This window comes from Zingiber officinale, chromosome 5B, assembly GCF_018446385.1.
Source record: "Zingiber officinale cultivar Zhangliang chromosome 5B, Zo_v1.1, whole genome shotgun sequence".
Classification (NCBI taxonomy): domain Eukaryota; kingdom Viridiplantae; phylum Streptophyta; class Magnoliopsida; order Zingiberales; family Zingiberaceae; genus Zingiber; species Zingiber officinale.
The window spans coordinates 131,563,048-131,591,010 of record NC_055995.1 but is presented as its reverse complement, the minus strand read 5'-3'; the positions used below and the strand labels follow the sequence as shown (position 1 = coordinate 131,591,010).

General features: G+C 34.9%; 1 protein-coding gene across 3 annotated transcripts in view; it reads right to left on the bottom strand.

Annotated features, from left to right (window-relative positions):
* The window catches only part of LOC121986052 (regulator of telomere elongation helicase 1 homolog), a 65,990-nt gene that overhangs the window by 9,486 nt on the left and 28,541 nt on the right, over positions 1-27,963 (bottom strand). For 2 of the 3 annotated variants that reach the window (XM_042539826.1, XM_042539827.1), the window contains exons 15-23: positions 25,563-25,649; positions 23,598-23,657; positions 23,088-23,203; positions 14,632-14,689; positions 14,463-14,565; positions 14,071-14,123; positions 13,672-13,979; positions 13,450-13,585; positions 5,186-5,331 (exon numbers count right to left, since the gene is read on the bottom strand). In XM_042539826.1, the coding sequence (XP_042395760.1) occupies positions 5,186-5,331; positions 13,450-13,585; positions 13,672-13,979; positions 14,071-14,123; positions 14,463-14,565; positions 14,632-14,689; positions 23,088-23,203; positions 23,598-23,657; positions 25,563-25,649 (1,067 nt within the window). Of the gene's footprint in view, positions 1-5,185; positions 5,332-13,449; positions 13,586-13,671; positions 13,980-14,070; positions 14,124-14,462; positions 14,566-14,631; positions 14,690-23,087; positions 23,204-23,597; positions 23,658-25,562; positions 25,650-27,963 lie in introns of those variants that run through there. The other variant, XM_042539828.1, reaches the window with a different exon arrangement.

The window sequence follows — 27,963 nt, the reverse complement described above, 5'->3', positions numbered from 1 at the left end:
ATGCAAAATATTATATTTTGATTTAAATTAGATTTTAAAATTTGTAACCAAATATCATTTAATTATATTGTATAAATCCTATAAAAATTAAATTTTATAACTCTACTCGGACTTGATTCATTCATGAAAATTTTAGATTTTAAGGATAAAATTAAATTTGAATGTGTTTTTATAACTACATATGACCTTACTAGATAATTTTATTCTATTTTAATTTTTATGTATTAAAAATGACTTATTTAATATAACTCAACTCAAACTTGATTCATTAATGAAAATTTTGGATTTTAAGCATAAAATTAAATTTTAATTTATTTGTATAACTACAATAACGTTATTAGATAATTTTATTCTATTTAAATTTTTTATGTATTAAATTATTTTAAAATTTTTTAAATGACTTATTAAGCTAAATCAAATCAATATTAGGTTTTAGGGTCGAGTTAAAATCAATTTCAATTAGGGTGGAGTCTATTGAGTAAAGATAGTGACCAATGTTAGGACTAATTATGATGCAATGGCTGAAAGGTCGGGGGTGGTGAATATAGATTCTACTTGCAATGATAGCACACAGACAAATATGCAACGGAATCAAAAACAAACTAGAGTATCAATGTTAATATGGAAGTTTACGTGGTTCCGTATTCTTGTTCTTATTCCAGAGCCTATAATCCTTCAACGAATCACTCCCAAAAGACATCCATGAGGTGAAGAAAACTCTTGCAAAATTTGAGGCTTTACAATGACAGAAAGAGAATTTATAATGAGCTTAGAGAGTTAAAATGTACCAATAAGCATTAACTCTAAGCAACTCCAGTTCACCCCTTTAAATAGCCCTTCCAAAACTTTCAGCTACTAGTTATGGTTCTATTATGATGTCGATCAGTTGACCGGATTCCACTATTAGTTAACTAATATTGCAACCTAACATCATTTGACTGTAGTTATGCAACTTTTTCCCATCAATAGTTCTCTTAAACTTTTCTAGTTCATCTTCAATTGATTGGATGTTTTATATCCCTAATTAGTTGGCTCGCTGATTGACTCAACCATGAACAGAATGTATATTCTATTTGTTGTTTGCTTAGCTTGAGTCAACTCTTTAATCAACTCAAACCAAATTTCATATCACCAAATTGAATCCAAGTTCACCATTTTGTTTGCTAGCTGGAGTACTTAAGTCGGCTACTCAATTGACTCAACCACCAATCAATTAAAAGCACTCTTCAATAGATTGAATCATTGGTTGTGACCATCCTAATGGTCAAGCCCACCTGAATTAAAATATACCCTCTCGTAGGTGTTGGTGCAATCAACGGTCAAGGTTGACCAAGCTCGAGTTGGGTTTCAATATTTAATCAATATGTTTAATGGTGGAAAAAGAAGTTAAGTGGGTTATAATTGACCAAAACACTTGGCAGAACAGTCTAGTGATATAGGAATTCTCGATCAATAATGACAAAATTGACTAGCGATGACATGGAGTCGGCTAGTACAATCAAATAAGCTAATCGTAAAACATCACAAAAAAAATTTAGTCGATTAAGGCAATCGATTAATGAAAGTCAATCAATTGGTAAAGAGCTACTCAGCCAAAATGCTGAGTTGAATAGAGACATTCAGTGGATAAAGCCATAGTAACACTCAAATTCTAGCAGAGCAGTTGACTGTTGAAGAGCAAATAATGGATTGATGGCGAGCAGTCAACTAATAGTGAGAGGCCAACTAGGAAGGTGTAAGTAGTCGATTGATGAGCAAGATTCAGTTACAACCAGCAACCCTATAAAAGAGGGTTTTGTAGAGATTTCGAGACATTGATGCTTGAGGGCTCGTGGGTGAGTGTTGCTGCATTCTAGAGCCTTTAGAAAGCAACAAGAAAACGAGGACTTCATTTGTATCTTTTATATTCTCGTTTGTGTTGCTTGTAAGAACAAATATTGTAAGAGATTTCTCCACCTTTAGAAGGTGTACGACAAGGAGAAAGATAGTGGTGATTGCAATAAGACCATAGGCCGTGGAGTAGGAACTTGGGATTTCGAACGACGTAGAATCAAGGTGTCGTATGCTTGCATTCACCTTTTGTGTTTCATTTTTTATTTTTCGTTGCACTAACAATTATAGACAAGAACGTGATTAACGAAATAAAAATCTCTATTCAACCCCCTCCCCCCTTCTAGCGACAACGGTCCTATTGTCGCTACAAGGTACATACATGTCTCTCAACTCTCACCACACCAAGAGTTTACCTTGCAACCACTTCACCACAAGGTCATCTATTGTCATGCTTCTAGTCTCTCAAATGCACCCAAGCGCTCTGCTAGTTCCACATGTCATCCTTCATGCTCTACATATGTGGTTCGCCTCCATTAACACAATTGTGCTCTAATGCTCTCGTCTTTTGGCCCCCTAAGCTCCACCAAGTCATATCCATGTGCTTCTCCAATAAGTCCTACTCAATTGAAATACACATATTAAATATAATATATATCCTAATTTAAACTCTGACCACGTAGATTGATTATAATCATTGAGGGCCCAATTGCACTAATAATCTCTCATTTTTTAATGTTTGTCAATATATTCAAGTTAGGTAAATCATGAAATGGACCTAGGAGTGTAATCGAGCCGAGCCGAGCCGAACTCTTGAATGTTTGAGTTTGACTCGTTTATAATCGAGTCGAGCTCAAGCTTTATTTAACAAATATATTCATGGCTCATGAGCTTATTTGAACTTTTATCGAGCCTAAACGAGCTTAATAAATATAAATTATAAATTTAAATATTCATTAAAAATTAAATTATATATTTAGAGAAAATTATAATATTCTTGTTAAAATTTATAATTTTATTCTAATAAATAAATTTAATATATTTGTCTATATGTTTCATAAGTAGAGTGTAAAATCTATAAATTTAATATCAAAACTATTATTTTTTTATTTAAAAGTTGATTCATAAGCTTAACGAACATGTTCACGAGCTAATGAGACGAATATTGTGAAACTTGAGCTTGGTTTATTTATCTTAATGAGCCTCATTAAACGAGTTCAAACGAGCTTTTATAATCGAGCTTCGAATAGCTCATGAGCAGCTTGGTTCATTTACACCCCTAAATGGACCTATGTTAGACTTCTCCTACACCTAAGCTCCCCCTAGAGCAAGAAATTCAAATTCAAAAATTTAAATTTGTCAAGGGAAGAAATTAAGTTTCTAATTGATAGAGAGGTATCAAATGTGCTACAATCAACTCTTATGAATCTTGCTAATCCTATGGTATTACCTACAACCTATGGGCCTAATTAGTCGCAAGCCCATTTTCCAAACCAGCAAGTGGCCCAACTTGATTGAGTGACCCGAATTGAATGTTAAAGTCAAGGGGGGTTTCTCTATGTGAAGAAAGCTCAACCATTTAACAGATTTTGTAACAAGTCAAAAGCATTGAAAAGTTGGGCTTATTTCTTTAATAGATGGTCTAGTTTCAATTTAGAAAGGGAGAGTTAATTTAGATTATCTTTTTGACCAAGGAGAGAATTAAAGAGCTCAACCATTTAAATTTTCAAAGGATTAAAACAAGTCAAAAGCATTTTCTAATAAAAACTTATGGTTGTTTCTTTAATAAATGGTCTAGTTTGCAAATTCAAAAGGAGAGTTAATTTAGCTTATCTTCTTGGCCAATGAAAGCATTAAAGAGCTTAATTATGAGTAGAGCTTAATTATGAGTAGTAAATAAATAAATTTCGTACTACGCTATACATGGAGGGTTGTTTTATGCACTAATATTTATTTTGATGTTTTGTAGTGAGAAAAGAGCTTAGTGGTAATTTCAAAAAATATTTGAGTTTCTCTTCTATTCTTTTGTATCTCCTGGATTTATCCTTGAGTAGTGAGTCTATTTCTGGTTTAAATCAAAGTTTATGCATTTTGAGGGTGGTGAGTTTCTGTATCCCTTAGTGAAGTTAAACTTGGGTGTTGGTGACCTTTTATCATGTTTGTTACTTAAAAGGAATTTTGTTAGTCCATTAAAATACTTTTAATTTTCACTTCCTCATTATTCAGTATCAATTTGGTATCAATACTGAAGGCTAGAGATCAGGTCAAGGTGATAAGAGAACATAGAGATCAAAATAATTTGGATTAGAAACTCAAGTATTTTATAAACTTTTAAATAATACAATTTTTTAATTTCCAACAATATTAAAATTAGTTAAGGATTAAACAAATTTTGATTTTGATTATGATGAACTTTTAATGGCTAAATAAAAATTTGAATTAATTCTATAGTAGTTGTTGAAAATAATTTTTAAAATTATTAATTTTACAAGAGTTGTAAATATTTTCAAGGTTTAAATTTTAAGATGATATTTTTTGATAAAAAAATCCCGAGATTATTTGGAAATTAGTTCTAAGCTTTTTAAAATTGTTTGGAAAATTAATAAAATATGTGATTGAAAACCTAGTCACTGTCCCTCTGCTAGTTATTATTTCATAAACCAACTCCAACCCCCCCAAAGTCATATCATCGATCTCCTCAGTCATCCTCACTCATTGTTTGTAATGACAAGCTCTTTTTCTTATTGTCGAATGCTAGCATCTTCATGTTACAATGAGATGCTTTGATGGTGTCAATGATACAACAGTTAAACATCTCGATTGTGCAACATCCACATAGGTAAAATTTCAATCAAAGTGTTTTAATTCAATTTGGTAAAAATTCTAATGAGCCCAAGTTAAATTGCTCATTCGATAAATAGATGCAGATGAAAAATACATACTCCTGAAATATAAAATTCCACAAACAATAAGGTAGAGACCTTTATGTAGTCAATTTAACATCAAATATTTAAACATTTTCCAAGCTTCTGAGTGTTGACACCAGCTACAAAGCAATTAAAAAAAAATTAAAACCATGCAAAAAAATTCCATGCTTTAGAGTATTGCCACCAAATGCATAGCCAGTTACAGAGTTTTGTAAAACCATGCATCCAGTCATTACATACAGGATGACAAGGTGGCCTAGTTTAAGATTATATTCCAATAATGAAGAGTTACAGCATCATGCATAAAAGTATTTTCACAAGAATCAATTTACCATTAACAGCATGATGAAACAATCATATGTTACACACATATATATAAATATTAAATTTTAATGTTGTTTTGAAGCAACAGATTTAAGTGAAATTACCTGCTGAGAAGACAGTATCGGCCAGGACTGGAAAATAACTTTGCAATGGACTCCAACAAATGTATGGTTTTTATTTTCTTGGATTTTAATGCCTCCATAAGATCTATGAACTCCTTATATTCAGCAACAGTAAGCTTTTCTTGAACCTATTAATTAACCAAGGCAAACAACTTTTAAGGAAAAACTATCATAATCATTATAATATAAAATAACAAGTTTTATACACATAGCAGTGCGTGAGAAGACTGGCTTTCCATCCAAAACTTGATTAGTTGCACTGAGTGAACAATCAAAATCAATTGTTATAGTTGCAATAATTCACGAAATCATGCAAAAGCACAACCAGTTATTTTAATGAGAATATATTCACAAAATGCATTAAACCATGCTTTTTCCTGCTTATTGTTTCCTAAACATCTCTATTAAAAATTTCTATATGCCATCATTTACCCTCTTTCCTCTCTACTGATCAAGAGTAACAATTTTAACATATTACAAATGTTGTTCACGTAGAATCAAATATCAGCACAATGCATCATCTGTGCAATAGTTATGTCCATGCATTGTTGGATCCATGGTCATAGCCACTAACACATATATGAACGAAGTGGCCTCCATATTGAGAAGTGAATGAGAGAAAAGTTCTTGCACTTATTCCAGCACTATTATTCTCAAAGCATCAATAGAAGCTTGCATCTCAAATTTCTCAATGGTGTTTACCATGACACTTGAACTTATTCTAGCCTTCTTGCTTGAAAACTCTATGATCATGATCCTCTTGTTGCTCATCTTTCAATCATTTCACAGCTTATCAGTCATCAAATAATCCATTAAAAATTGGCAAAGTTGTTTCAAGTATTTTTGAGCATTTGGTAACATCAGGAAAGCTACTAACAAGATGTTTAACTCTTGTAACACCTCTAATATAGCAATCATAAGCTACACTTCTAACTGAATGAAGGTTTTCAGGTTGCATCTCACGTCTTCATGTATGATCAAGAACGATAAGATTAGACAGCCATCATCAAATGAGTAAATGTGAGTGTATAAAATGTTACAAATTAGTATATCGAATCCTGCTTGTCCCACTTACAACAGAGATAACTGTACTGGTCTCTGATAATGGGATCCTTAATGAGAGAAATCATTAAACTTATATAGGCTTCTATAGATTTATATATTATTGATGAATAGGAGATTACCCCTTGCATATTGATACATTACTCCTTGACGTTCCTCCTAAAGCTAGTTCAGATATAAAAAGCAATTCATTACATATACATTCAACTTATATATCGCAGAGAATGACAAGCACGGAGAGAGGATGAGATGTCCTTAGAATATGCAGGCAGAGAGAGGACTAATGTAGCTTGGGGTCCACAAAATGACTAATACAAACAAGGATTTTGTCATATCCATCTTGAGGTCTATGTAACATGATGCACGTGAAGACAAGTAATCCATCTAGAGGTCTTCACTAAATGAAGCATGCAAAGAGAGAATTGATTTTATGTGAGGTCTCCATAGAATGAGGAACATAAAGAGAGAATAAATCCATCTTAAGGTACCCACGGAATGACACATGTGGATAGAGAACATATCATCTTGAGATATGAGGAATGACACACATGGAGAACAAATCTAATAGTTTGAGATCCATAAACTAGTGCATTTGGAGAAATAATTTAGTTAATATTCACAAAATAACACAGATTAGGTGAGACCGTCGATTCACCCCTCTCCCTAGTTAGGGTTGAATTGCACTCAAAGTGTCTTCCGGATAAATTTTTTATTCTACATGAACTTGTGCTCTTGCTAATACTATATGCTATCATTTTGCTTGATATATTGATTACTTATTTCACATTCTCGTGTTTAATGAACCTTATGTTAAACTTATATCAATATGTGCACTTATGTTATTGTGACTTAACTTTTTTATCCCAATAGTTGTGTTCCATACTTCAGTGAAGACCTACTTAGCATGTCACTAGTTTATGGCAATTATTTATAATTTTTTAGCTGAGGTTGTTAGGGGATTACTATAAAGATACCTCTATGGTTCATCAAGATGCCTCAAACATTGCAATCCATCTGGTATAATTCTATGCATCTCACTATGTGTATAAGTTGCTCAATATTAAAAATCAAGCTCATTCTATGTTTGTGGATGTAAAATGAGGTATTCGTACTTGCTATGTGATTCTCTATATTCATAAATGATTGTAGCTAGCACTTTATTTGATGTAAAAAAAATGTATATGCTCTCGTGATGGGATTTAAGAGAATTTATTCACATTATGATTCTTATTATTATATGATGTCAGAGCGCAACAGATAACCTTCTTTTAGTCATATCCCTTCTCTTTACACATCTCCCAACTCTTTTTAGATGTTCTTCCTATTGCAATTCTTCCTAGAAGCAAAAACACTTATTCCTTCTCTTTACACATCTTCCAACTCTGGCAAGATTCTCTTCCTATTCCAATTCTTCCTAGTAGCAAAATCAAAGCCTGAACTATCTGGACCTACATTAAAAGGTAGAGTTGAGCATATCACAATTGCACTCCTCAAGATGAGAATTTTATTGTGATCTTAATATTCTTATTGCTCTAAAATACTAGCAAGTATATCACCTCGTATCCTTTATCTCAATACATTTCTTATGCTTTCTTATTTCCACAATATACTCTATACTTTAAAAGCATTATCTAACATAAATTAGAGAGTTTATGCTTGATGAAGTAATAACATTGGTTATCTTGTTACCATTTCTTCTAACAACTCTACTGCAGGTTGAAACTGGGTGTTTGCTATTAAAACATCCCTCAATGACTCTATTGATGAGCTAAAGCTAGGTTAGTGGCAAAATGACATTATACAAATACACAGTTGTGAATGCATGGGCATAATAGTTCTTAGTTCACCTTTTTCTATCTAAATGAGAAAGTATGCACAGAACAACAACGTGAGTTTGTTGCTCATGGGGAGATTGATCAGGTGTCCAAGCTAACAAAGTATCTATATCCTTTAAGCAATCTCCTAAAGCATAGATTGGTATAATTCAGATCTACTCTAATCTGGAATAATTAGCAATGTCTTAGATAACATAGTATTTCATCTTACCTCTCAATCTCAAATGCATATCCTTCTTATAGTTTCTTGTCAATGATATCATCATAACACCTAACGATTTTCTGGAATTGTAAGACTGAAATCATACCTTCAACCAACACTTACAAATCTTGGCAAGTTGAAGTACATCCTTAAAATAGAGGTTGTATGATTGAGAGAGTTTCATCTCTTAATGAAAATATATGCTTAACATGCTCAATGACGTTGGTATATTAGTAGCAAAGACAAAGATACTCCTGTGGGCTTGAACTAGTGGGGTTATCATATAAGGAGGTACATGAGGCTAGTTGGAAAGTCGATCTCTCTTACATCCATAAAGTTCAACATCTCATTCATTATAAGCATGATTAGCAAATTCCAAGATTCCATGTCATATCAATTAGCAAGCAAATTCAAGGAACCTCCAATATCTGAGTCTCCTATATTGTGATTATGGATATTTGAAGATTGTGAAGTACAAATGCAGATCAACCAAGCACTGCACATTAGAATAATGATATTGGAAGGGCAAGATGCAAATTATTGTGGTCAAGTTGAGTGGAAAGGTAGAATACAGAGGCATGACTCTTACTACAAACTTATCAGGCTAAAATAATAAATGATTTAAGTTGTGTTTGTATTAGTGATAATCAAACTGCATAATGCATCTAATCATATCTTTTGAGAGTGGATAAAACCTATCAAAATTCATTATTACTTCATTCAAGAAAAAGTGCAGCACAAGGAGAACATCACCTCTTGTTAGCATATTTACTAAATAGTTAACAAGTCATAAGATTGAGTATATTTGTAACAAGTTAGCATTAAACGACATCTTTGAACCATTGGTATATTTGTAACAAGTTGGCATTCTACAACACCCTAGAACCACCTTAAGGGGATTGTTCAGAACCTTAATTGTAAATAGATTGCATCTTTTGCATAAATATACCAAACTTAAAGGTGCAAATGTAAAGTGACAATTAAGTAATATATATATCAGATGAGAAATGAATTGGTCTAGAAGCAGATGGTAGAGCAGCTGATGTAGGCTTCTGAACTCCCCATGTCACATGACTAATTGAACACCATGGAATTTTAAGTTTGAAAGATTAGGGTACATGAACAACGGAGATAATGAACTGATCTCCAGTTAAGGGCCCATTAATGAGAGAATCACCCATATTAAGCAAAACTTACTTTGTCAAGAGAACATAATTAGACAGTGGCAATACTATCCTGTTCCATTTTCCTTTTACTGCACCATCTTACAACAAGATATCAGTGTTCCTGGTTACGACTCCCTGTACAACTACAACTTCCTTGCAGCGGATAAGTATTGGTTCTGTCTATTGATTCCGCAAAATGCCGGGAGATAGGAAACAAAACTCGACGTTTGGGAAGAAATGGCGTAGCCGCAAATTCTTTTAATTAAAAACTATCCCAAAACAACTAAACATATGTTTAAATAGACTCAAACCCTAACCCTATGAAAGAGAAAATGCTCCTAAACCCTAGACCCGAAAAATAATAAAAATAATAACAAAAAGGATAAAAATGTTCCTTGCCAGAACAAGCTTTGATTTGGCTGGTAGACTATCCTGTGGTTCATCCCAAGTCATAAATCATGGGCTCTACCAGTTTGCTTGGTTGTCTTGCATAATTCTCCCCAAGGAAGAGAAAATTCGCCCTCGAATTGTTGGCTGCATCAACGTCAGAAGAATCACCATGGAAATGAATCAATTGTACCAACAATTCTTCATGCTCACGCGGGCTTATTCTATAATGCAATCTATTCAGCAGTGTCGCTCCGGCTCCAAATCAATATGATGTTGGATATCACGTAAAGGAGGCAATTCATTGGGTAACGCTTTGGGGAAAATAACAACTGTACCTAGTGTTATGTGTGAACTAGGAAAACAATATCTTGTCTTTGTTAAGATATCTGGAGATTTCAACTATGTTACTATTAGCCTCAAAATGCCAAGATACCATAACACCTCTACTTATGTTTTGCCAGTTAGAAGAATAATGCATATTGCGCTCTCTGAGACTAAGAGGGCTGCCAAGTCCAACAAGAGAAGCGATAGAATTTGCTAAAGGACTTCCTGGATATGAAGTAGCCAGGGCAAATCTTGAATTCGCATAATAATTTTGAATTAGAGAAGAAAATTTGGTCAGATGTGTTCTGTTGTTGAAGTAACAACTCCAAGTAAGTTTCCTGGATCCCAAGTAGATCAGTGTAAGAACTTAGATAATCTTTCTCTAGGGATGGATTGGAACAATTGGCTGCAAGTTGAGCAGTATAATCAGCTGCCATCAAGTACTCAATATAACGTGGGTCATCAAGTGATGTCTGAAGAGCTATTACAGAAGAAAATGAATTTCCATTTCTACTAAGAGATTGTAAATCTGCAAGCCCAACTAAATTTGGCGGTGAGAAAGCTCCACCACGTAAAGCCCCTACGTTCATATTAGGTGATGCATTTGGTGATACAGTAGCAACACTTTCCAACATCGGAGACAAAGACCCCAAGCCAATGTGATTTATCAAAACTTGATGGCAATGCTGGATTTTCTGAATATGAATTGAGATTGGAACTTGAAAAGGCTGCATTGACACTCTCGTACAGGGAAGAAACACCATTTGTAGTGATGTAACGAGAAGGTGCTTCAAGATATGACCTGTCAAATTTAGCAGGAGATTTTTGAGATTTAGCATTGTGGTCCATAGTCCGCTCCATAGGTTCAACATTAGAAGGAAGATGATCAACCTTTCCACCAACTTCAATGATCGTCTGTCTCTTTTAACAGAACATTGCAATTATCATGAGACAAAGCATCAAAAACACTTACTTCTTCCTCCGCCATCCCCGCATAGAGATACGAGCTTTTGCCCTTGGATTCTGGCATTTGTTTATGAACGTTCTGAAGAAGACCCACAAACAAAGGTGTCAAAACATCACCGGATCTTGACAAAATAGCAAAAACACACATCCTCATACTTTATCGATGACGAGTTCTCCAAGCCTAGAGCCCCGTCAAATATATCGTCATCATATACCGACTTATCATAGACAGGCATAACTGACGAAGCCTGTTGGGATTCAATCAAAGTCCCACATTAGAAAAATTTGAAAAAAAAATCATGGGTTTAAAAGGATGTAAAATATCTCCATTGACATGAGATCTTTTGGGTAGAGCCCAAGAGCAAAGCCATGAGAATCTAAGCCCAAAGTGGACAATATCATGTCATTGTGGAGATATGTGAATATTCTTTGGTCACAACAAATAATATCAAAGTCATGGTCCAAACCAGATGCCAAGTGGAGTGGCCTTGAACAAAGTTCCGAGAGGCCCGGAGCAAGTCAGGGTGACTAGATGTTTACGGGAAGGTCCAGAGCAAGTCAAGGGTGACCGGATGCTTACGGGTAAGGCCCGGAACAGGTCAGGGTGACCAAATGTTCACGGGAAGGCCCAGAGCAAGTCAGGATGACCAGATGCTCGCGGGGAGCCCGGAGCAGGTCAAGAGTGGCCGGATCCAGATGTTTGCGGCGAGGCTCGGAGCAGGTCAGGATGACCGAATGCTCACAGGAAGCCGGAGCAGGTCAAGAGTGACCAAATCCAGATGCTTGCGGGGAGGCTCGGAGCAGATCAGGGTGACCGGATGCTCGCAGGAGACCTGGAACAGGTCAAGAGTGACTGGATACTCACAGGAGGCTCACTCCATGAGAGTAATGATGGTCCTTCATTTGAAAGAAGGACTGTTGGGATTCAATTAAAGTCCCACATTGTAAAGATTTGAAAAAGATCATGGGTTTAAAAGGATGTAAGATACCTCCATTGACATGAGATCTTTTGGGTAGAGCCCAAGAGCAAAGCCATGAGGGTCTAGACCTAAAGTAGGCAATATCATGTCATTATCGAGATATGCAAATATCCTTCAGACACAACAAGGCCTTTGTAGTGGAATCCGCGAGGTCATCAAATATGGCGTTCAAGGATGTCGGCGATGAAGAAGTAGCAGAACAACCACAAGAAGACGAATTCGACGATCCCAAGACACCAACGAAGACATAATCGTCGGAGATGCCAACTCCCTATTGTTAACGAAGGAGTAATTCATCAAGGTTGGATTCTGAGGATTTCGCAAAGTAGGATCCTCCTCGAAGTCCTACCACCTCGCTTTTGAAGGCGGACATCAGAATAGTCTTATCTTGTGATTGGAGCTTGAATCTCAGATACTCTGCGATGCCTACAACTACAAGGAGCCTCCTCGCCAAAAACGTCCTTCACATCCGAGGTTGCCCGGTGATAGCTATTGCATTGAACCGGATTACCTCTATTCAAGGTTCTCAACATCGCCGCCATCCTCTCCATAACCCGGTCAAACCGACTGTCAACCATCTCTCGAAAATACTGCTCCATATCACGATCAAAAGCATTGTCAACGCGTTGTTGTCTTCTTGGCGATATGATTCTCAAGATCAACCTCGCTCTGATACAAACAATTGCAACAGATAACTATTGCATCTGTTAATTCGCACATGAATACGGAAAGCGATCTTCTAAACACTATTACTTCTGTAGAGATAAGCAACCAAACTCAACGTTTGAGAAGAAACGGCGTGACCGCAAATTCTTATTAATCAAAAACTATCCCAAAACAACTAAACAGATATTTACATAGACTCAAACCCTAACCCTGTGAAAGACGAAAATGCCACTAAACCCTAGACCCGAAAAATAAAAAAAATAATAATAACAAAAGGAGTAAAAATGTTCAGAGCCAGAACGAGCTTCAATTTGGTTGGTAGACCGTCCCATGGTTCATCCCGAGTCATAAATTATGGGCTCTGCCAATTTGCTCTGTCGTCCCGCATCACAAATGAACCCAATGTACTTATCCACACAGAATAACCAGGCACTAATTCACACTGCTTCTCATAACCAGATATCATATCATATCAATGCTCCCTGGATCTGAATATGTCATTATAAAACAAATGAAAAAGAATAAAAATTGATCATTTCGCAGCTAGCTAGTTTGTGTGATGTAGTGGTGTTTCTTAGAAAGATAGCCTAGTCTACTTCTCTAACGTGCTCTCTGAATCCAAAGGTTAATAGTAAATGAAAAATATAAAGTCAACCTGTGACAAATAATCACGAACACTTGTTCCATCAGTCATTGTTGATTTGTTTTGCTTCTCCATACTTGTAGATTTTGGCTGATCCTCAGGTTGGGCATGCACTTCCCTCAATCTAGAAATCTCAAAATCCACAAACCTAAATTTGAAATCATTGTAGCAGGTGAAGGCAATAAGCTTCCAGGAAAAGACAAACTGAAGTATCAATTAATATCTCTAACCAACCCTTTTGAGGAAGTATCCTTTTGCCATTCAGGATCCACTTCAAATTTAGGCCTTTTTGCAGTAGGAGCTCCCTGTGAGTCTTTGCATACTTGTTCGCTCAATAGTGTATCCTTTTCCAAATCAATCGCTGCATTATTCTGACATTGAGTAATTCCTGTTATTTTTTTAGTTTGGGACATTATGTGCATGCTTGAGATAGAATCCAATTTTTTAGGATGTGTTGCTCGGTTGGCAGGCACAACTTGTTCAAAAATTGGTAATACATATGATGACATTGGCTTGTTTGAGCAATGCTCACTACTATGCACCTATCAAAAGAAAGAATATGCACATAAGTAAAATAAAGAAATGAGAAGTGTCAACATTTAAATGGTATTAAAAAAAAAGGAAAAAATTTACCAAGGGAGTGAGAGGCTTCAATGAAAAATTCTCCTCAAGTCTCAAAGCTCTATCTGCCAAGAATGGTTAGTTCTTTTCAGCAACTATTTAAGGTAAATAGAAGTTTCCAATTGAACAATATACCTAGCATCCAAAAACATCATAAACAATCAGGGCAAATACAAAAAGGAGAACGCACAAAAACTAAGTAAATTTTGGTTTTGTCAATTTGTACCCAAAATTGCATTAAACAACAATTTCCTTTAAAAAGTATGACAGAGAAAAGGCTATCCCAAGAAATAATCTAGCACCGAAATAAGAACAAATGCACTCAGCAAACTAAGAAATATCTCAAAAACGAATCAATTAAGAAAAAAATTTATTCAACAGATAAATAAAGATTCATTTGAGACCTCTAGTAAAGCTTTCGACTAATTTTGGTTTCAAAGCATGAATGCCTGTGTCTCGAAAGAATTTAGTCAGTGTGAAAACTGCATCTCCAAAATTGGAATAGCACTGCAAGAAACATGAGATTAATGAGTAATGCTCATGTAAAGATGTAAAACAAGAATCTGCAACAACCTTCACATGAGGCCGGAGCCAGTATGACATTTGTTGTTCCCAATTTTTTACAGCAAACCTAAACAAGAAGAATATTATGAAAAATTAACATATATTTGTTGGTTGTTGCTTATAAGTATATTCATCGGAAGCCTGCTTTAATGAAATTTGTAAAAAATAAATAAATAAAACAACTAACTTAGAGAAGCCATCTGTTCTTTGTACCAAAGGATCAAAAGATCATTAGATTGCATCACTGTATATAAGTTTGCTCAAATCCAACATAAATTATTTGCAAATATGACATCCTACTGTTATAGTCTATTAGAATTGTGTCAAGCATAAGAGAAAATGCATGTGCCAGTGCAAATAAAGAGAAAGATATATAACAACCACAGAGTATGTGATTCAAGATCTATTAAATTAAATGCGTTGAGAGGAATAAAATATTGTACTATTACTACTAAACTATTATATATAGAGGAAATAACACAGTCTACTATAACTAAAACATCACCAATTTGGGACCAAACCAACAACACATAAAACCAATGACTCCAATAAAATATTAACTCTATAATTTCTCTCAAGCTGGAGCACAGATATAATTTATGTCCAACTTGTCACATAAAATAAAAAACAAAATATCATTTTAAAAGATCAACGTCGTGAGGAGATAGGAACCAAGTTACAGATATGGGCCAAGTGCTAGATCATGGGGAAAACAAGCCTGAAACATGGCTTGTATATTCCAAGAGGGGCAAAACAAAAAGGGGCTTGAGCACAGCTAGCAGTTTATGTTTTAGAATCAGTTATACCTTTGTGACAATTATGTTAGCATGTTTTAGAGTATGTGTGATTACAAGTTTGTGTGAAGTTAGAGGGAGAGAGGATCTAAGAATTATTACCATAAGAGAGTATTGACTTTGGTTGGTGGCGAGACTTTCTTAATGATTGGAGTGTTCTTTGTGTTAATCCTAATAAAATTTTATGTTTCTCTATTCAGAACATTGGTTCGACCTAGTGGATGTACGAGGGATTGTATGCTTAGAAAGAATGTCAAAGATGTCAGATAGGGTTAATGTTTTGGAAGAGAGAATGGCAATGCAAGAAGGAAATATGGAAGAAATGAGAGTATTATGCAGTGACTGATGTCTGAAATACAACAATATGGTTCACATTTACATGAGATAAGCAAACAGTTAAGAACAAGATTGAAGCAACACCATTGAAGGGGGCATCCACTTTTGTCGTTTGTGGCAACATTGTTCAAGAATGGAGAAGTGATTCGTCAGTGGCTAGTCCAATGGAAGGGCAAGAGCATAATTGACATGGCGTGGGAGGATAATTTCACTCTTAGAATTCTGTGTGTTTCTCTATTCTGTTTTTTGGCATTCTAACATGAGGCTTTGGATCGATTCAAGAACCCGACTAAAGTTGATGACATCTTCAAGAGATGTCTAATGAATGAAGTTAGTAACAATCTTTCAATGACTAGAATTTAGATGAAATTGATGAAACAAAAGGATACCTATCTCACATAGCAAAAAAAAAAAAAAAACTAATATGGAGAACCAAAAAGGACTTTATTAACTGGAAGATGAAAAATACATTGAAGATAACACCTTTCTCATAGATTTCACTAACAAACAAGCAAATAAAAAGAAAAAATTTAGGAGCCACGCCAATCTAAATTAGACTTATGCTAAAACTATTTCACCTTTCAAATTAAAGACATACAAAAACTTCTTGACTCCTGATGGACACTAAGATGGAGACCGAGTTGCGACTAAGCAAGCTAAGGATGGGAATCATGCTAAGGCCATAGAAAGGAACAAGCATCTCATTCTAAAACTTGATAACCTATTACACATCAATGGAGGCCTAATTACAAGGACTAGAGTTAAAAAGATGAAGGAAGTATTTAATAAGTTAATTGAAAATGTTAGGGCCAAGATAGTAATTGATGCAAATTTGGATAAGAGTAAGTCATGCAGCCTACTCAACCCAATTAAAGTCTCAAATTGGCTTAATTAGTCACTTAACTACCATTTCTATGTGAGGACAAACATATTTTTGTAACCATATATAAGCTTAAAATATTCCATAAATTAAGAGATATGATAGCACAGCTAGTTTTCATAAAAGAAGTTTGTTAAGTTTTTTTAGATAAGTCTCTTTAGAAAAGTGAAGGGTTTATAGAGTTTTTTAAAAAATAAGCTTTTTATCAATCTACAAAAGGGGTTAGGACATCATGTATTTGACAAGTTTTTGAGTTAATACAATTTTCAATTTCGACATTCTTTTCTTTCTCTCCCCGCCACCTTCATCTTTTAAAACTCTTTTCTTTTATTCTCACCAATTATAGGCTCTGTTCTTTTTCCTCTTCTTCTATTCTATTTTTTTACTTTATTTACCTTGTGAGGCCTTAATCAAAACCCTAAACTAGCAATCTCATAATTCACCTTCTCTCACACATCAACTATCATCTCCATCTTTCATTGGTTTGTTCCACCATCATTTATTCCTTATCCTCATCCATTCTTGGTTTTGGATTTCATTCAACTAGCCTCCCTAGTTGGATTCTTATCGGCCTTCATTGCATCAGCCTTCATTGCAGATTGTCTTTGGTTGAGAGTTGTTGCTTGTATATTGGATTAGAGTGACAATAATTTTTGTATTGACAAAGAGGATGTGAAAAGATGACAAAGCATTCGATAGGTGCACACAACGTGATGCTTAAATTGGGCAGGTCATAAAGACATCAAGGTAAAGGATGGTGAGGATGAAAGCTTTATGAGCATAACCACAAGGATGGGCATGGTGGAGAGTAGCAATGGAACAACTATCTAGACATACACAAACTTCGTTAAGACGAAAGCTGGAGCAAAGGTAAAAAATCTCACTATCAAGGGATGGCCTGCAATCATTATGATTCTCACTATGCTAGATGGTTTAGACAAATGAGGAAGAAATAAGAGTAAAAAAAAGATCATGTTCTCACATGTAAAGAAAAAGTGCAAGATGGATGGGTGTGAGAAGGAATAGGATTTTGAGAGTGGAGAGAAAAACATTGGTTCTTAGATGAGGAGAGGTCTTGCCTTCAAATCAACACTCAGCCTCCCCATGAAAGATTGAAAGAGAATTTTAAAAAAAAAAAAAGTAGGTGAAATTGTGCTCTAACATCAACTTAAAAAAATATAATATAATAAAAAATGTAATTAATACATGATATTAAAACTCAAACATATATAAGACTCAATATACCTATAACTAAAATAGAAATGATGCAAAACCCTTGGCATATATAAATAATGGCTCCAAAACATAATAAGTATGGCAATGTATGCAAGCAAAGAGAAGTGAAGTGATCTGTCAACAACAATTTGCTAAATTATCTCAAGAAAGAAACCTAACTTTCACGAGACAGTATGAACTTATAAATCAACAATGCCTCAAAATTTCATAATTTTGTGTTTGAATTAGAGTTCAAAATCTTGAGAGCGTCTTTCACTAGAACCATATTGTTCTGGTAGTATGTTGGTGTTCCAACACATAATGCTAATGGCAAATTGGAAGGTTCAGGAAAAAGAACATAAAGAACAGAATATAACTATATGCAACTATATAGTGAAGTTTGGACTTGTGTTTTATTTGGAATGGGTACAGGTTCGACGTTGTTTTATACGAATACAAACTATAAAAAGTAACAAATACTATTTTACTTCATTTTAATGTGTGTGGTAGCATGCCAAGGGATGCCATAATGACACAATACTCAACAACTTCATTGACGCAACAATATAAGATCGATTACCTAGTTTAAAATCTCGAGCTGTATTGGAGTTTTGATCTATAACTGGAACGATACAGTTTCAGTATAATATCATACCGATATGATTTTGGTATTTTTTTTAAATATAAAATATATTAACTAAAAATACAATATTTAAAAAATAAAAAATATATATATAATAATTTTAAAAATATATATATAGTGATAAATAAATAATTTATTATATATTTTAGAATTAAAATAAATAAAATATATAATTAATTAGATAATTTTATTAGGGTTTAGTTAAGCCTCTTTAGATTATCTCTCTTTTAGCTATGAGTTGATTGAGATAATCAACGTAAGTTTCTCAGTTTTAATTAAAAAAATTCACCCTCCTCGTGCGGCCCCTTCGACACGGCCGCAAAGAACATGCGGGTCACGTGACCCTCTGGCATAGCCGCAAAGTCGCACGACCCCTCTAGCGAGGCCACGGGGGTCGCATGACTCCTCCGGCGAGGCCGCGGGAGTCGCACAACCCCTCTGGCGAGGCTACGGGATCGTGCAACCGCTAGGGTCGCGTGACCCCTCCGGCACGGCCGCAGGGGTCACACGAGCCTTCCACAGCGAGTTGGCGACCACGGGGGTCACACAACACCTCAGCAACAATCGCGGGGGGAATACGACCCCTCCACAGCTACCATAGGGCATGGTGCCAGTCAGTGGGTGGATCAAAATGTTTCGTTCATTTCGATCGGCTCGGCACAAGATTTTAATCCATGTCGAAGAGTATCAAATTTTAGTAATTTATTAGAATGATATGTTTCAATCATAGTTTGAATCATATTTAATAGTAAAATCAAAATGTATACCCGTCATCGCTAAAATGGATTACACTACTACCAACACTGATAGGGATGGGCATCATTTGGGTTAGATTATAAAGCATTTTCAAACCAAACAAATTTTTTTTGGTTCTAATCCAAACCAAAAGAAAACTAAATAAAATTCTTCAACCCTCAAACCAAAATGAGCTCTCAGGTTTTATTGCTTGATACAATTCAAATCAAACAAACAATTACAATATACTTCTATATTTCTACTCCACATTTTCAAATTTAATATATATACACCTGGACTAAATATTTTTACATAATCTAATACACATGGTTCAATGTTTAATTAGAAACAAGAATTTTAGAAATAATATTGATATCTTGTTAACTTGCCAACATGTGATGTTTATGGCACCAATAAGAAGGATGGGAAGAAAATCAAGAGTAGAAACAGGCATCAACAACTTACCTGAATGTATTCCACCTCCCACTAGAACTAAAAGGCCGGAACAAAGAAAAGTTCCCCTCATTTCCAAGTGTGTAAGAGTTAGGTTAAGTCAGTGACGAATGGCCACAAATCATTGGCGATAAGTGACAAGTAGTTGGCAATCAATAACAAGGAATGAGTATTTCAAGTATTGTTTCAATTTTCATTCAGGGGCAGAATGATATGTTTGGCTATATCGATTAAAATGAAATTGTATTTTAAACCACACAAATATGCACAATTTATTCTAAAAATTATTTATACATAGGGATATATAATTGTTCACCTCAACATAACAGTAAATATATTAGCTATTTTGTTCTTTTTAGTTTACAATAATTAATAATCAAATCAAATAAAAAAGAATGCCAAAAATTCCATTTTCACCCTGTTTGTTGGCTTTCAGTTTTGCATGTCTATCCCTAGAGGCCATTTACCCATCTAAATGTTCTATCTCAGAGATCGACACAATTTAAAAAAAAAAGAAAAAGAAAAATTAATTGACATCTCTTGGAAGGAAATTACTGTCTCAATTGATATTTCAGTTAGTGAAAATTATGATTTTTGAACTCCATAGACTTGCACCTCCATGATTTTTATAAAGAAACAAACAAAGCCACACCAAGATGAAAATTTTAATAACAATTAAGAGAGAAGGTAATAAATAGTTAAAATTTATTATTTGGTCAAACTCATCTTTATTACATAATCTGCTATCCTGTATCTTGAATTTTGCATATGTATTTCTGAAAGTAACATAAGGGTCTCTAAAATACTTGTCAACAAAGTCATAGAGAGATCTATAAGCTGGTGGTTCTATCTCTAGTCGCCCCTCAAAAATTCATGCAACTCTTGATGCTTTTATGCACCTTAAAAATGAGATTAGTTTAAAGAAGATATGCTCAATAAGGTCAGAAAATTTATCGGGTGCTCAAGAATAAACATGGATAGTTGGTTCATAGGAATAGCTATACATGTTGGATTGAACTAAGGCTAGAAGGGGTGAATAACCAAAATTGAAATTGCAATCTTCAATACGGTGTTAATGTTAGTTGCATGATGATAAAAACAACAATAAGAAGCAATAACAATCGCTAATACTTTGAGATTCCTACTCCACAGCTTATGACTTGTCGAATCACTCCTTGATCCTCACATCCTTTCAGAGGCAAATAAACTTCTTCTTATAAAAGAGATAGCAATAAGCACGAGAAAAAACAATTCACAAGTATGAAGCATGAAGGTAGAAAATTTAAGCTAAGACAACAAAAATAAAGCTATGAAAAAACAAGGGAGCTTTGGGCATTAAGAACAAGTAGTTTCATTAGTATTCACGAGTTCCACTCGGCCCCATATTTATAGATTTCAACTCAGCTTCACTTCAACCTAAAAATAGTTCCACACGATCAATTCTCATTTTATTCAATTAATTGAAGCTAACATCATATGCCTTTTGCAGAGGAATAGATACATCAATCAACTCAATTCACTTCAAGTAGACTGAACCATCATTGTATCACATAAGCCATGTGACGACCTCAATCTCAATTGCTTAATCAACTGACTTCATTTTATCCCAATTGACTTCCCAATCTATTCAACATCGAACAAAAATATTAATCATCTTAAGTCAACTCACATACTAATCGATTGAACTCAATCTGCAATCAACTAATTATTGACTATGACCAATTTTAAGGTTGAGTCTATTCGCCTAGGTAAAGTTCTACCTAAACCCAAATTATAGTTCAATCGACTCTTACAACTCATAAGAAGTTACCTACTAAGAGGCCTCCCCTTCAAAACTACTTCGCCGGCCAAAAAGCCTCACTTTCGAGTCTTTCGTGCCAAGAGGTCTTACCTCTAACACTTCCTAACCTATCAAGCATCTAGTCATCCTTTACTTATCGAGATTTCCAACCGCTAAACATCCCATCACTATTGACCTCTTGGACTTCCATTTGTCAAGTATCTAGTCCTCAACCTACTTCAACTTCCCCCTACTTCAACTTCCCCAATTGCCAAGTTTCTAATGAACCTTGACTCACTTGGATTGTATCCATTGCGCTTGCAATATCTTTATCAATTAACTTGCACTTACACACTTGACAAACCATATCAATATATGTCTAACATAAACCTTTGCCCAAACATTAACTCCACCACTTGAGTGTGATTGTACCAACAATCTCCACAATATATTAGTCTCTATAAGTAACTCTCAATTGTTTGAACTCCATCACCTAGGGCCAAATTGCAGGGCTTCTGGGCGTCTGCCACGAGTGCTTCCCGATTTATCCTAGCGGCCGGTGGGAAACTTCCGTGGGGCCGGCCGGTCGCCCTAGGTTCGGCGATATTTGACCTGGTTAATCATTTTTTTTTATATGCTCTCATGGAATAAGAATTTATATAACTGATTGTGAAAAAGAACTCAGAAAACTTATACACATGGAACTAAAATTCCCTTATCCTTTCCTCCATTCCAAGATGAGTTATTACTCATATTCTGCTCTCCGGAGGATAGATATTCTTACTCTATTCAATCCTCCAAAATGTATATCATGGAAGAGCAAAGTGGGTTGGGCAATTAAACAAACTGGGGAAAGCTAGTCAAGCCTAATGGATTAGCAAGCCAAGATTGTCACTCGCATCTGATGGTGTAGTTGGGCTATATAAGGCAATTGAACAAGTCATGTCAGTCAACCTGATCGGCTAAGTTAATTGAGGCAAGATCATTATTTGAACTAGGCAGGGTGGGCCGTGTGAGATGTTTGAGCACAAAAAGATACTTATTATATAATAAGGATATTTTATAATTACGGAAACTAATTACTTATCACATTCTTATAAACCACATAAAAATCAAATAGAGAATCTATTTGATTCAATAAACCAAATTAACAAGTAGCCCTAGTAGCCCTAGTGCATTCCTTGTCAATTTGATACACTCGAAATAATTATTTAATTCCTTATAAAGTCTATTCTGTGAACCAAACACACTATAATAAGAGACAACCCTTTACTAAGGCACACCTTTGAGTCATGGCATACACAACTAGCTTAAGCTTACATAATTCAATCAGGAACCAAAATAAACTTTCAGAAAAATATAAGGTTAAAAGTATCTTCACACATTATAGTCATGGCCATGTCTGATGACCCAGCCAACAACTTAATTCATGGCCCTGGGTTTCTTGTCAATTTCATGCACTAGGAATTGTTATTTCATGTCATATTGATTTCATTATGTGAACCAAACAGCAGCATGAAGATATTATTGATGTGACACCTACACCGAGGGGCATCTATGGTTTATGGCTTACACAACTAGTTTAAGTTTTACAAATATACTTCAAAAAAAATATGAGCCAAAGCATACCTTTGATCACAGAAAATGATTGCCCCATAGTCATGGCGATGTCTAATGACACGGCCAACAGCCTGATTCACAGCCCTGGCAGCTTGCTGGACATACCACTCCTCACCAGTGAGAACCTGCAAGATAGCATAAACAAATCAAACTGATATTATTGTAAGCTATGTTCCCTGGCATGAGTATCTGAGTCAGGTCTGGATCCATCTACAAGGTTGTTTATAAAAGTTTTTACATGTGATCAAGGAAAGTTTTAGTTTCTAACCCAATGTTAGGTGCCAGACATGGATATGGGTTTATGAAGGTATCACGGATTATAAGAAGAATCTCTGCTGAACTTCTTTTTCTCAATTCTTAATACTTGGGTCAAACGTGGCTTGATATGACACTAATCTCTAGTGAATTCTTTGGCCTACCTTCCAATTAATTCAACTACCACAACCAACAAAAAGATACATTGTGGGAAAATGCAGGAGAATTTTAATGTACTTGAATCAGCTCTAACAGTACATTTACCTTAGCTCCTTTTTTCTCAGAAAAAGCCTGGCGATCCAGGTAATCGCGCTTGAGACGAACCTACGAAACATAAAGCAAAAAAAAAAAAAAGCAATCACAAGGATTATTAGATCACTAACATTTCAACAAGAAATTGGCAGCAATAAAGAGAGGCAATTTTTTCAAAAGAATTCTTAAATAGAGAAAATTAATATATTGTTTAATATTTATGATGAGCAATCTATTGGTTGAGCTATCAAAAACAACATAGGTAAATATTATGTGATAATAAAACTCAACAATAACTAGTCTTAGGTAACTATCTCAAAGGGGCAATTTTCATGATTTTCATCGTGATGTTAATTATTCAAAATGCTATAATTTCACTAAAGAAAATAAAATAAAATTCATATTTTCTACCGGTTCAAGATAGAAGGGGAGCCTCATGGGTTCAAGTCTCAAAAACAACCTTTTACAAAACAGGATAATGTTGTGTGCAATAGATCCTTCCACCTGGCATTGGCAGAAACTTCCTACACCATGCATCGTGCACCGAGTTACCCTTTTATAGGTTCAAGATACTTTTAGAATTATTCAACGTCATAGGCTGGAACTTTTTTTTTCTTTTCTTTTGCAATTTCTTCTATTTGATTCCTGATTAAGATTGTATTATGAGCAAGATCTTTCATTCATTTATATGAATAAAAAATCTGTCCAATTCATAGATTGAATTTGCAAGGTCGATTCAGGAATAGTCTTATTATTATCTTTTGAATCTATTGCATTTTCATTTCAGCTCATGAATTGAATGTTCAAAGCATATGAAACATCAAAGCACATATAAATCATTACATACATGATCCATTTTATTGCCAAAAAATATGGGATCTACTCGATCTTTCAATCTCAACTTATTTTCGAACAAATGTCGAGAGAGAGAGAGAGAGAGAGAGTAATATCATAAAATGACATGGGAAACAATCCTCTCTTGGAATCTTCCAGTTTAAACCTCTTTACCTTTGGCATATCACATCCATACATTTGGCATACCACATCCATACATTTGGCATACCACATCCATACATTTGTCATATGTTGCACAAACCAAACTCATACTTAAGAATGAATTTGTTTCTTACTTGTCTATATCATATGAGGTATATTCAAGACTATGAAGGCATTCCATTGAGAACTTGTGTCATGATCTCGAATGTATTACCCTCATATGGAGGGGCAAATCATTGCAACTCATCATAGAATGAACCAACCATGTCCAACAGTGTCCAATTAGTCCATTCACACACCATTCAATTATGGTGTTCCAGGAATCCACTATGAGAGAACCTTATTTTCTTTCAAGTGATCTAGAAATTTAGCAGGTAAGTATCTACTATCTCGATTGAAGCATCTTAATACTTCTACATACTTTTTCTCTACGTTAAATATGAACTAGTTAAACCTTTCAAATGCTTTGGATTTCTACATATACTCATAACGTGATTGATTATCTATGAACTAATGAAAACCTCTATGTGCTCGTGTGATCATTGCATCACATGCATCCATATGTACATTAAAGGATGACTTAGGTCCCCTCGAGGCGGTGCGGTGGTTGAGGCATAGGGTGTTGCCACATGAGATCTTGGGACGAAACTCGGCGTGTCCGAGCATGCCTTCCCCTATGCCTTGGCCGCCTACACTAATGGCTAGTAGCCACCCGTGATTTACCTCCTCCGTATTTGCCTAGGGACGGATTGACAAGGGCGCTGGGCGAGCAAATCGTCTTTTTTTGCCACATCAAAGGATGACTTAGTCATCTTGCCAACAAAACTAGACAAGTACACCTCTATTATTCTCAATCAAATGAGTCTAAGTGACTTCCAAAAAACAAGAAAATAAACATGTACAAGAAAATAAACAATTCTGCATCCTTCAAGTTAAATTCCAAAATAATATCACTGAAAATTAAAGAACCCAAGACGAAACCTGGGGATCAGTCTTTGTGGAGAAAGGCAAGCCAGTAACTATTACAGCTCTACCAGCCTGGTCAGCAAAATCAAGACCTTCACTAACCTGAAGAATTTCAAAATCTCAGACCGTGCAGAACAACAAAAGAAGGAACCATGCGACTATAATTACAACAAGAGATATATATATATATATATAAGTTATAACAATATTATAAAGAAATAAAAAACTAACAGTCACAGATAGTTCAAGCAAATTAATAAGATGAAAACATAAGTTTTGTCGTACCAAGTTTGATCTGTTAGTGACTTCCAACCACAAGTTATCTTTGTGAAACAAAATTATGCCTCAATACATTATGGCAAAAAGAAGATAACAATATGTCGTGCACTTCTATTCAAGAGCTCAAGAAATTGGACTCTGTCAATGATGAAGCATACAGCACATTCCTCTCGTCCTCCTAACCTTTTTCCCAGAGTCAACTGAAGTGCAGATTTTTAATCTACTTTATAGCAGCTAACTGTATATCCTTTTAGCATACCATTTAAATTTCAGACCAAAACCTGCAAAACAATTGTATTTACCTGATATGTGTACTGATCTGCCTGTTTCTCCATGCTTGATCTTTCCTGCAAACCTTTCTAAATTAATCCCAAGTTCCTTTTGAAAAAGAAACATCCAACCTTTTTTAAATAATATCTTTTTACTTATCATCAACATCAATATAGTTGTTTTAGTCCCAGCCTAGTTGTGGTCATCAACAAGGTTCCCTATCATCAAACTTTTATGTCTTGTGGATCTGGTAGATTGCAACAAGATCTCTAGTGAGTAGTTTTACATTGCAATTATTTTCTACTTAGATTGTAGGTAAGAAAAAGAAAGATAAATTGTGATGGTACTGGTCATGGGCTTTTAGCATGGTCCCCTGTCATCAACTTTTTTAGTTGTAGGATCCTAGTGGCAGCAAAGGTATCTCCAATAGTTGGTGTTGTCAATGACCAGAAGCAACGACTCCATCAATAAAGACTCAAACTCAAGGATTTAGGTAGGATTCTTTCTACCTTGTGACTATTGATGTTCTTCCTTTGGAGTTTGGGAGCTTCTATGTACGAGTTGTTTGGGCTTCTAATATGTTTCTCAAATGGAATGAAATCTAAGTATATGATTTTGTCCTTAGCAATGTTTGTTCTTTTCCACAAGGTTCTTTTTGGACGCAAATAATGGTTTCTTACCAGAAAAGCAATCTCCAAAGGTTTTACCGAAAGATCAAGCCAATATGATTAAATCTCACGAGGTGGCAGCAGTCAAATTTACATTAACTAACCAAAAATTTGGCCAACAATGTCAATCATAAATGCATTCTAACAAGCCATAATTAAAATATTAATTGTCTAAAATTAAGTTTGGTTGTCTAAAATTAAGTTTGGTCGCCTAAAGTGTCAAGTTTAGTTGACTACCAGGAACACGGTTAAGCAACCTTCAATACTAAAACCAAAATGAAAGCTTGTTTTGGTTGACTATTACCAAACAAAAAGTTTATTTTGATTTCCCAAACTAGTTAGACTCATTGTTTGAATTCTCGAACCATGTCAACTGACACTCGAAACGTATTATTATGATAAATTATCAAATCTCAATGCTACTCGGCACAAACAATCTCTCCTATATCGTCATGTCAATGAGTACCGTGTCATGCCAACGCTCAAGAGCCCTTGATATGTTACAACACAAGTTAAGATAAATTGAGACAATATTATTTTTTTTACTTTGTATTCATAAAATATAATGCCAAAAGTGTATCATTCCAAATAGAACAATAACTCTAAACTCAAGTATATAGTTGTTTTATCTACTTCCTTTTCTTCTCCATCTCCTTCACCTTCAATTCACCACCAATATCATACTTTAAAATGTCCACACGATATCGAAATAATAGTTTTGCATTCAAGAGCCTAAACTTCAACATTGTTTGACATTTTGAACTTTGATTAGTCATCCAAATTATTTCAATATTGCTGGTACAATGATGTCGCAACTAGTTGACTTCGACTAGGGTATTTTTGATGTAATGTTTTGAGGGTATTTTTGATGTGATGTTCTAAGGGTAGTGGTAAAGAGTTTAAACTATATTTATGTTGATATGTTCATCGAGTGTGTAGGAGTTAGGCAGGATGGATCTTAGAAAGTTCATAAAAGATAAGATTGTTAGTGCAATGATGCCCAAATGTCAAGTTCAACTAGGAGCCTAGCAGATTGCACATAGAGCTTTGAAAGCTCATAACTTGATATAGGGTCAAATTGCGTTAACTATTTAACACTGTCAAGTTAGATGGATGCGCCATCAAAGGTCTAGAACAAGCAGAACAAAAGTTGATCTGCAAAGGATGGGATGGAGCAAATTTGGAGGACTTAGTGCATC